Consider the following 11,968-nt stretch of genomic DNA (forward strand, 5'->3'; position numbering starts at 1 on the left):
CGTGGAACCGACTTATGGCCCAGAAATCTTTGCGTTTCCTCTTTCCCCTCGGTGCTTGGAAATGGGTAGGTTGAGGCTTTCAGTTTATTGATAGTGGAATCCGAATCCATCCACAACTAGATCCATTTGTACTCGGCAAAATCTCTCAAATTTGAATGCAGTCAATACAGACATGAGGATGTAATGTGCCTGTGCCGACTGCTAGGGGTGATTCTGGTAGTATTTTAATGTTTTAACGTGGGACTGTTAGAGAGATCCGACATGGCGGCGTTAGGCTCTATCTGCAAACAGAGAGGGGAGCTTATAGCAGCCGCGTGGAAATCTGACAATACTCCTCACTACCTCCCTTACACAGGCAGAAAACCTTGGCCGAAAGGCAAACCCAGCGGCCTGAATATTGGCAAGCGAAGGAGGGACGACAGGAGGCTGCAGCACTTAGACTGAGGCTCTGTTGTTCCATAAGTAATTGCCCTGTAGACATAGTTAACAATTTCCGTTTATGATTTTGCCTCTGAACCTATTTCATTAGAGATCGATTGTCAATGTAAAGTGATGCCCCAAGCCAGAAGTTGCATTTGAACACAGTAAAATGTGATCCACGTCCAACAGGTTGTCTGTGCTGCACTTTAGAAACTTTGTGAATTACGATTTATTTTGCATCACTATTGATCATTTTCTTCACAAAATAGTTTGATATTTCATCTGTTTTGCAGAGCAGTTAAAGTGCATACCAATTTCTGTCAACAAGTTTTATTACTTGGTATCTGACTTGGTGGTATTACAATTTTATTATAAAGGTTGTAGTCCATAATTAATCAAATGTAAATAAAGGAACTCATTATAGTCATAGAGATGTACAGCACAGAAACAAGCCCTTCAGTCCAACTAGTTCATGCCGACCAGCTATTCCAACCTAACCTAGTCCCATTTGCCAGCACTTGGCCCATATCCCTCTGAACCCTTCCTATTATATTTGATACTATTGAGGTTTTTTTGGGGGGACTTACCTTAGCTAAGTATATCAGCAGGTAGCAACTAGTGGGGTACTGAAGGGATCAATGCTAGGACTCCAGCTGTTCAAAACATACATTAGAGATTTAAATGAGGGCAGTCAATGTAATATCTCCAAATTTGTACATGACACAAAGTTGAACAAGAGGGTGAGTTGTGAGGACGATGCAGAAATGTTTGTGAGATTTGGACAAGGTGAGTTGAGTAGACAGTGCAAAATACTATGGATTTATGTGAGGATATCCATTTTGGGAGTGAAAACAGGGAGGTACATTATCATCTGAATGGCTATAAATTGAGGGAAGGAAATGTGCACTGAGGCCTGTCTTTGTACACTGATTATTGAAGATAAACATGCAGATATAGCTGGTAGTCAAGACGGCAAATGGTATGATGCCCTTCATACTGAAAGGATTTTAGTACAGTGACAGGGATATCTTTCTGCAATTATATAGAGCCTTGGCAAGGAAAGGTTAAATCAGGCAGGAGTTCACTCATTCATTAGAGTTGAGAAGTATGAGGGAGATCTCAGAAAACTAAAATTATAGCAGGACTGGACAGGTAGATGCAAGAAGGATATTCCAGAAGCTGGGGAAGTCCTGAACCAGGGCTCACAATCCATCAATAAAGAGTAGACTATTTCAGACTGAAATGTGGAGAAACCTCTTCACCAAAAGTGTGGTGAATCTGGAGTTTGCTACCACAGAAAACAGTTGAGACCAAAGCACATGATTTCACGCATGTGTTGGATATAGCATCTGGGGCTAAAGACATCAAAGGATATGGGGGAAAAGGTGGAAATGGGCTTATTGAGTTGTGTTCAGCCCAAGATCGTAATGACAGCAGGGCATACTTGAAGGTTCAAATGGCCTGCTTCTATTTTCTGTTTTGCTCTTTGTAATTTTTATTGATTACATAAGAGCTTCTAAAAACTCATTTCTTTATAGGTATTTCCCGGAACAATTGGCACAAGCGTCGCAAGACCGGGGGCAAAAGGAAGCCATATCATAAAAAAAGAAAATATGAACTTGGTCGTCCTCCTGCAAATACAAAGGTATGAGAAATAGAACCGGTTTAGAGTCTGTTCACATTTATATTAGAATTGATATCGATGCAGTTTGTTTATTATTTTCTGGCAGTGTAAATGATGAAAATATGACTCTTTGGATAGGTGGGTTGTTTTGACTGTTCTGGTCATATTTAGATCCGCCAATGGTATTCCTGTCATAGTTACACTGACTATACTGCCTGTCTAATTTCTTTCTTTCCTCGTGTCGGGTATGATAGGATTATTTAAAATACCTTTTTCCATGTCAGTTGAACTTCATATGTGTTTCAGAAAGCTCAAGTAAGGAGTATGGCAATGCAGTAACTTACATTAGGGGTAAAATCTATTCGCGGTATGCTTTTCCACTATAGGTTGACCCAGTAAATTTTGAAATTAGAGATGTTAACCCTATTGTAAATGTAGTTTGACATTCTGCATGGTATATGGTGGCTGTGCAAGCAAGGTGCATGTGATAACCATGGAAAATGCTGGAGAAGCACAGATGTAGCAGTGGAGAGAAAAACAATGTTTCAAGTCCAGTATGATTCCTCAGAAGTTTGTAGATCTGAAGAAGAGTCATACCAGACTCAAAGCATTAACTGTTTATTTCTCCGCTGATGCTGCTAAATCAGCTGAGTTTCTCTAACATTTTCGATTTCTGTTTCAAATTTCCACATTCACAGTATTTTACTTTAATGCAAGGGTGTATCTTGTTCCCACAAAATCAGACTTCCCTGATATTAGTGGCAGTTTAGTTTTGATTTTACACTGTTGATAATGGCTGATATTTGAAGTTTTCAGAGCGTTTGGTGGAAGTTTTCAGAGCGTTTGGTGATATTTTTCACTTACCTGTAGATTGGTCCACGCCGTATTCACACAGTGAGAGTCCGTGGCGGTAATAAAAAGTACCGGGCACTGAGGTTGGATGCTGGGAACTTCTCTTGGGGTTCTGAATGTAAGTTGTTCATGCATGGTCTGTCTTCTTTGTTCGGTGCTTATGTTTTTTTTGGTAGATACTTTCCAGATACTTTCCATGCTAAACCAGTAGTAAAACAACTCTCATTGCAGGTTGCACACGAAAAACGAGGATCATTGATGTGGTGTACAATGCCTCAAACAACGAACTGGTTAGAACAAAAACATTAGTCAAAAACTGTATCGTTCTAATCGACAGTACTCCCTTCAGACAGTGGTATGAATCTCACTTTGCGCTTCCACTCGGCCGGAAGAAAGGTGCCAAGCTGGTATGTGTCATGTTAACGATTGTGCTCAAATTGTCAAACTTCTGTTGGTTCATTGAGTTGCGTGGGCTGGTTTACTTAAAAATGAAAACATAGGATATAAAGCAGATATTACAGAATTTTTAAAAATGATTTTGTGCTGCTTGCATGTCCATTGCACGGTAACTGCCAGGCAGGGTGGCAACATAGTGTTCAAACAGCGCACAGAGCTTTTAAAGGAGAACTCTCATAAAGGAAAATACATACAAAGTAAATTGCTCATATGTCCAGATCACATGATTGCCAGCCATCACTAGTGATGTCTGGCTTTCCTGTTTGTATTGTAAAGTATCTCTGTCGTGAACTGCAGTTGCTTTTCTAGAATTTGCTTGAAATACTGCAGCGGTCCCAAGTGGTTCAAATCTTTTGGTCTTTAAAGAGCTTCCAACTCACTTTGGAACTTCTGCTTTTACATCGTGAATTCTTTTAAATCTATCAAGGTTTTAGCCAGCTGTTAGTTCAGTCTATTTTTCCATTCATAAGCTGCTCTAGTAACTCCAGCCTCTTCCTTTTTTCTTGTTTACTTTGAAGCTTGATCCTTTCCATATATTGGTTCAGTGGCTATTTGGTTTCCTCTGTCCTGCTTCAGTACTTTCACTAGAACATCATTAATTTCTGAAAGGACTATTTCCATTGTGTATCTCCATGTATTTTTGCAGGTCTGTCATTTGCTGCAGTGTTGCTTTGAGCTTACACTGCTGTGTTGGTAGCTGCTCCCGCTGAGCCTGATCTGTCTTACATGTGAGTGGCTCCAGATCATCTTGCAGCCCAGCAATGTTTTCGCTGAATTGATGGTACAGAGCTTACAGTTCAAATTGCTCCCTTTGTTTTTTTGTCAGCTATCCATTCATCTTTATGAAATGAGAAAAGATTTCCCCTTAAGATGTTATCATGTCAAACGTGACATTCTGAAGTTTGGATTTACCCTGAGGCAATTATTCAGCCTTTTCCTCTTCAATTTTCTCACCCCTCAGGAGTGAACATAGAAAAGTACAGCAGAGAACAGGCCTTTTGGTCCACTGTGTTTTGCTGCGGATTAATCCTAACGTAAAATAAAATAACAACCTCGACTCCCCTCAATTCACTGCTGTCCATGTGCATGTTCAGCAATTGCTTAACTTAAAACTGAAAACTCTGCTTCCATCACCTCCACTGGCAACGCATTCCATGCATTCACAACTCTCTACGTAAAGAGCCTACCTCTGACATCTCCTCTATACCTTTCTCCTAATATCTTAAAACTGAGTGAGCTGAGATTTTGGCTCCCCTAATTCAGAAAAAGAAAGTGAATTGTTCTGTTCTTTCGTATTAATTTCTGTTGATATTTCATGAATAGTTTGCAGTTTTTGTTGTGTGTCTGACTGATTCCATCCATTGCGACTAGTGTAGGGCCATGTATGTTTGTAAACCAGCAATATGACAAAGAACATGTGCAAAATCCAGGCAGATTAGTTGTACTTGCTCTCTGGTATTCTTGATCTTCCATGAGGAAGTCGTGAACCATTGTATGCCAGAAGTTTTGCATTCCTAAGTTTTGTCGTGCCTTCCCAGATCAAAAATGCATCTTTTTAGAATTCCAGGGTTATATATTGACACTTGCCCCTCTATCAATCTTGACCAATATTGATTTATCCTCAGGTGGTTTGATTTGTGTAAACGTCTGGTGAGATGGCACTCATGTTTCCATGTGAATGACAGTGAGAAACACCCTTCATCAGTCTGTTGTGTGTATTGTCAAGATCCTGGTTTGTTGGTCACCTCTATGTATTGCCTTTGGTGTGATGGTTTGTATTGTGGTTTAAAGGTACTCCTTGTGTGGTGTGTTGAAACATTGCACTGCTTTCTGTAGCTGCACTATCCTTTGCTCTAGTGCACTGCCTCTGCCAATATCCCTTTCTACCACATGCTTTGCAAATTGTTTGAAATCTGGCGTCCACATCTTTCACATATCTTGCTGTGTTTGGGTGTTGTCATTATGACTACTGCTGTGTTTAGCTGTGAGGATCACTTTGTACTTTGTCCGTGCTATAATAACTTTTCAGTGTTTTAATTCTGTGGTTTGATTAGCACACCTTTCTGGAAAGCTTCCGTAGAGTGGATTCAATCACTAAATCAAAATTTCTATTTGATAGATCCCTGTCTAAAGCATTGCAATGAGCCCTTTACTCTGAATCTGCTCACAGTGGCATATGGATCTGTCTAAATGATGTGAATTTAGTTGAAGAATATGGAAGTTAAATCAATTATGCATTTGTTTTCTAATGTCGTCCGTAACATTTGGAGGTCTTTTTAGCTCATAATCTTTATATTCTGCAAACATTTGTTCCCGATTGGTAGACAAATTTTAATGGCTCGCTTTTCTGTATCAGACATGTTCACATTTAAAAATTATAGCTCTGAATGCTATTTAAATATTTTTTAAAATTTTTCAGCGGTCCGATTCTCTGAATTTAAACTCTGAAATTTTCTGGCCATTCTAATGATATGCCTTCGACATTCTGAACAGCGCCTCATCCTATCCCTGTGACGCCTCATTTCCCATGGTTAAATCCATCCAACCTGCACACCCTTGGACACAACTGGGTAATTTAGTATGGCCAACCCATCTAAGTTGCCCATCTTTGGACTTGCTTGCTTGCGACCATACACACATCTTGATGGCTTGCCTTTCTCAAGTCCGTTAAACAGGTCACTTGATAGGCATTTGACTGCTCACCAACAAACTTTTTTTCAATATTTTGGAATTAACAAAAGCATTGTGATTAAGTTGCGCACTTCAGTAAAGGATATAAGACTATGTGTGCTTCCTGTGGATTCATTTCAGGCTTGATAGACCTCAATTGGCATAATGTTTTCTGTGCTGAAAATGTGTTGCTGGAAAAGCGCAGCGGGTCAGGCAGCATCCAAGGAGCAGGAGAATCGACGTTTCGGGCATGAGCCCTTCTTCAGGAATGGATTCCTGAAGGGCTCATGCCCGAAATGTCGATTCTCCTGCTCCTTGGATGCCGCCTGACCTGCTGCGCTTTTCTAGCAACACATTTTCAGCTCTGATCTCCAGCATCTGCAGTCCTCACTTTCTCCTCGATAATGTTTTCTGTCACCAATACATTTTAATGGTCTAATCAGTCACTCTCAGGGATTGATTAACTCAATGTGTTTATTTATTTGAAACAACAATATGTAAATAATGTAGCCAACATCTCAGCAACCAACTGACCTCTTTTGTGCAGCTTTCCGAACCCAAAGCAGACAGAATCGCAACATTGCAAATATGTATCCAATAAGAAAATTCCTCAAATGTGATTTCTCGTAAAGACAAAGTACACGTGCAATAGTTTGAGGAGCACCTGTTTTGATTGAATTAAACAACTACAACATTCATTTCTATTCTGTAAGGCTAGGCACATGTGCTGCCAATATCTTCTCCACAACCTAAAATCTAAAGTATCAGAAACACTCCACAAACCGGGCAGCTTCTGTGGAGAGAGAAAGCAAGGTTGGGACCATTCATCAGAACTCTGATATTGCAGATAAAGTACATTACAACAATTTCAGAGAAGTTGTAGATAAAGGGAAGAATAGGATAATTCAGTTAGAAAACAATGGCACAAGGCAAAGGGCCCTGATATGGGACCCCTTTTCTAACTGCCAGGTTTTTTCCTGTGTGACAAAAACTCTGTGACCATTTACACCTCTCTGAAGTAATGTTTTTTTTCTCTCTGATCCTGTTTAATCATACCAGCCAACATAGATCTCTATCTTGTTGTTTTGCTTTTCCATTTCCACTTGCTCTAAAAATGTAATCCTTTTTAGTAACGATGCTCTGTTTTCAGCAATTCTCCTTTTGATTTCCAGTTTCTTGCAACCCAGTGTTTGCTTTTATTCTTTGTAGTACGGTACCTGCTGGGGGTTTTGGTAGTTCGGTTTTCAGCAAACCTTGACACTTAGTATATAAATGCCTATGTCCATTGCTTCCTTTGAAAATTGTCATTCTATGTTCGGTAAAAATGTTAATACAAACAGTGCTTCAATCAGATGTTACATATTAACTGCGCCTCCTGCAGTCTTCTCTAATTATATTTTCTTTAAAGCAGCAGTTTTAACCAGCAACTGTAGAGCTAGGTAATTTTCAAATTGTTTTGAATGAACAGATAAACTTTTCAGCCAGATTGTCTGAAAAATAACTATTTGCCGTTAGCAGATGAATGCCAAGGGGAAACCACGAACAATGTTTAAATGTAGCATCTCCCTTAGTAAATGTAAAATATTTTGTGGTTTTCAGTTTATCCCTTAATCTCTTCTGAAAGGGATCTCTGAAATCAAATCTTGTGTGATTGTAGTATAGAATGAATATTGGTCTCATTAAGGAAGGATGTAAATGCTTTGCAACCAAATTAGGGAAGGTTTACTGGACTGATACCAGGACATGTCGGTTGTCTTATGAGAAATGGTTGGACTGACTATCCATTGGAGTTTTGAAGAGTAAGAGGAATTTGTTTGAATCTTGTTAGATCCTTAGGGTGGATCTAGGGTTAGAGGTCTCTGTTTAAAAATAAGGAGTCACTCACTTATTTCCGGATGAAATTGAATTTTTGAGGGTTGTTAATCTTTGGAGCTCTGCTGCACTGCCATTTGAGGGAAAGCGTTTTTGATTATTTTTAAGGAAACTGTTGGTAAGCAATGGGGTGCAAGGTTATTGGGCAAGATGGGAATGTGGAGTTGATCAATCTGATTAACTACGGTCTAATTGAATGCCGGAGCTGGCCTGAAGGACTTACTCCTGTTCCTAACTAGTTTGTATGTAAAACATGATCATAAATTCTGAAATCGTGCTACACAACCTGGTGTTTAGTACGTTAGACCAATTCATGGCTCATACTGTCGACTGAGTTGAGATTTTCTAGATTTTTAAAAACATTTTCCTTGTAATATAAGATACCACTTCTGTTTTAGACCCCTGAAGAAGAAGAAATTTTGAACAAGAAGAGGTCAAAGAAAATTCAGAAGAAATACGAGGATCGCAGAAAAAATGCAAAAATCAGCCCGCTGCTTGAAGAGCAATTCCAACAGGGTAAACTGCTCGGTATGTATAAAGATCCTGTTATTTATACTTAATTCTTTGTGGAGAAGTTCCTGAGTTTTAGAAAGATCCTGAAATGTGATTGTTCTCTAAAACAAAGAACTGCAGAGGCTAAAGATCTGAAACTAAAACAGGTCATGTTAACTCTGCCTTCTTTCCATGCTGCCAGCAATTTCTGTTATTGTTTCATGATCATTTGCTGGTGAATTTACTTGGCCTAATAAAAATAAGTGCACAAGGGTTTGTCTTAATATTGGCTGTTGAGACGTCCCTGGTTTGTTTTTATTGTAAGATTAGGTACTCCATGCCCAGTTAGTCACTCCCCTTTTGAGAAGAGCAATTGGGCGGTGATAAAATGTGACTTGAAAGTATGAATGCACATTGTCAGATGAAAGCTGGTTTAAATTTGGCTGTTGTGTTGTGAAAATGTAGGCAATTACTTTAATAACTAGAGTGCAGTTAGGATCCTTGGTCTGTAACCAAAATGACCAATGGCTTCAGAGATTGACTGGTGATTTTTATAGAGGGGCATGAATAGACAAGGTCTTTATCGGAGAGTGGGTGAGTCTAAAACTAGAGACCATATGTTTAAGGTGAGAGGGGAAAGATTTATGATAACTTACGGGGTAATGTTTTAAAGCAGAGGGTGGTACGCATATGGAATGAGCTGCCAGAGGAGGTGGTGGAGGCTGGTACAATTACAGTATTTAAAAGGCATCTGGTGGTACATGAATAGGAAGCCTTTGGAGGGAGAGGAGCCAAGTGGGACTAGATTAATTTAGGATATCTGCTTGTCGTGCACAACTTGGACTTAAGGGTCTGTTTCCGTGCTGTACAAGTCTGAATCTATAATTAGATCTGTTAATTATGGGGTCTAAAAATGTTTGTTTTCTTTTATGCGTATTTCATTCATTATGCACCTTTTTGTATCTTGAGAAGTAGCTTAGATGAAAAAGGCTTGTATCGTCTATCGGAAGTCTCTTAAGTAGAAACGCAGTCTCTTGAGTAGAAGTCCTTGATGACTCCATGGACCACCTTGATTTTAATGCTGTAGTGACTTGGGGTTTGGATCCAAACCTGACGCAAAATAGAGGCCATAGGCTTTATCTCTGATTTGATGTCAGGTCTTAGCAAGTAAATTTAAAAGTACGACAGATAGCCTCCTGGGTTAAGAATGGGAGATCAAATTGGATGCAGTTTCAGTAATCGCTGTACTGTTCTGATTGATGTATCAGAATGGTATCAGTTGTTATAATTACCCAGCGTTACCCCACCTCTTTATATTTGAAAGGCTACTTGTGCATGGAAAAAAGATACCTGTTGTGTTATGTACCTAGTTCATTTTTGAATTGAAGTGGTCAGTCTGCTAAAAGGGGTGATATTCTTCTTTTACAGGTTGCATAGCCTCAAGACCTGGCCAGTGTGGCAGAGCTGATGGCTACGTCCTTGAAGGAAAGGAGCTGGAATTCTATTTGAGGAAGATCAGAGCCAAGAAGGGCAAATAAGCATAATACTCTTAAGGAAAATGTGATTAATAAACAATTTCTCACCCAATCTTGTCGACTGTGCTAAAAGAATATGAAATGCAAATCCTTCTCCTTTGTGTGTGCAGTTTGTGACTCCTGGCTTAAATATCCCACTGCACGTATTTGTTTGTAAGTAATGTAGGATGAAAGCAGAAAGATGGGCAATAATGAAAGTAATTCAAGAACTCTGACTTGAATTGATAGCCATGTACAGTACAGAAACAGACACTTAAGTCAAACTTGTCCATGCCAACCAGATGATCTACACTAATCTTGTTCCATTTGCCATCATCTGGCCCATATCCCTCTGAACCCTTCCTATTCATATACCTATCCAGACACCTTTTAAGTGCAATTGTACCAGCCTCTACAACTTCCTGTGGCAGCTCATTTCTTAGCCGCACCTTCCTCTGCATGAAAATGTTGCCCCCTGTAAATATTTCCCCTCACCTTAAACGTATGCCCTCTAGTTTTAGACTCTCGTGCCTTGGGGGGGGGGGAGGAGGACCTTGACTATTCGCCCTATCTATGACAGTCATGTTTTATAAACTTCTATAAGGTCACTCCCCACCCTCCCAATGATCCAGAGAAAATTGTCCCTGCATATTCAGTTTGGATTTGAATCTAGTTTAGCTGGGTGGTTAGTATTCTAACTGGCTTCTTTCAGAGTTGCAAAGCAGTTCACTTTGAGAATTAATCATTTGTTGTTGTTCTTTAAAACAGGTACCAGTGAGCACAATTTAGTGTCTTGGTGTCTTGTCTGTGACCTTCCAAGTCTCATTCTTGTGCAAGATTAAGTTCCAGTTGGAGTGAGAATTGAGCTTTTACTTGTAGCATTTTCCTTTCAAAGACTGGAGACAATTCTGACATTCCACCTTGGAAACGTTGAAATCGTTCTGTGGAACAATTTATAAAAGCATTTAATTATTTTACAAGGGACTCTAGCCATATAAGGAAGAATTGCATGTGCAAAATCAGTGAGTGGTATCCATATTGTGGGTTTTGGTAAGCTTCCCATTGGTGTCCAGTTTGCCATTTTTCCACCAATTTTAAGATGATTGGCAAAAGATCTTTGTATTCTTGAGTGGTGAGATTCTGGAATGTCACTACCTGACTGGATCTCCCCTCATAATAATCATGATTTAGTTAAGTAAATTGATAATTATTTGAAGCAATAATGCTTGCAGTTATGGACCAGGCCAGACCCCCTCAAAGCATTTCACAAAAGTAGCCTGGAGCCTAACTTTGCTAGTTGTCTTAAGCAGGTGTAGCATGGATGTTCCAGGAGTGATGCAGTTCACCCAACCACTTGGTTTTAAACAAAACAGAATTTGTTTGCAAGATTACCAAATGAAACACAAAAGAGAACAGAATAACAACTTATCTGAAAACCCAACAGACTATCCCAATTTAATGATGCTGTTCAAAATGCTTATAACAAACCCTATAAATACTCCCTGGCAAAAACATAAAATCGAACACGGTCTTAAGAAGTGATGGCAGGGAGAGAGGCGGGGATCAGCATAGACCAGCTTTTTTGGGTCCAGAAGCTTCAAAACTTGACCTGCATCTCTGAACCCAAGCTAAACCAGAGAAAAGCTGAACTGGGAGAACGAGCCACTGCCCTTACATTGTGCAAGTTCTTTAAAACTTGAATGTGGCAGTGTCTGTTAGCTGTAATCAAATTGGCCCTAAAACCCTTCAAGACCTCCTGGAGTCTCTGGGTTTACGATCCCTCTGAAAAAAACCAAGGAAACGCAACGTTGATAATGGAGTAGCATCATCACACAATCTATGAGAAAAATTTCAGTACTTCTAGAAAGTGCCGTGAAACCTTTGTAAAATAAGACCATAAGATATAGAGTGGTGAAGGACTTATACCAGGACTCTCCTGTTCCTAAGGTGCTGCCTGACCTGAAGTGCTTTTCCAGTTCTGTACGTATCAACTCTGATCTCCGGCATCTGTAATACTCTCATTCTCTCTCTCAAGGTATAGCAGCAGAATTAGGCCATTTGGCCCATC

General features: G+C 39.6%; 1 protein-coding gene and 1 non-coding gene across 2 annotated transcripts; both read left to right on the plus strand.

The window, feature by feature from the left end:
* Positions 1-261: 261 nt before the first annotated feature.
* Positions 262-9,973, plus strand: rps8a (ribosomal protein S8a). The gene is made up of 6 exons (XM_043700090.1): positions 262-400; positions 1,932-2,065; positions 2,915-3,014; positions 3,128-3,303; positions 8,293-8,422; positions 9,815-9,973. Exons 1-6 carry the CDS (start codon positions 262-264, stop codon positions 9,922-9,924), a joined length of 789 nt encoding a protein of 262 aa, XP_043556025.1. The 3' UTR covers positions 9,925-9,973.
* Positions 9,974-10,676: 703 nt separating this feature from the next.
* LOC122554823 lies at positions 10,677-10,808 on the plus strand. Its single transcript, XR_006313105.1, has one exon. It is a non-coding gene; the product is annotated as a small nucleolar RNA SNORA35 (small nucleolar RNA).
* The last annotated feature ends 1,160 nt before the right edge of the window (positions 10,809-11,968 follow it).

Source organism: Chiloscyllium plagiosum, chromosome 11 (assembly GCF_004010195.1).
Source record: "Chiloscyllium plagiosum isolate BGI_BamShark_2017 chromosome 11, ASM401019v2, whole genome shotgun sequence".
In the NCBI taxonomy this organism is placed as follows: domain Eukaryota; kingdom Metazoa; phylum Chordata; class Chondrichthyes; order Orectolobiformes; family Hemiscylliidae; genus Chiloscyllium; species Chiloscyllium plagiosum.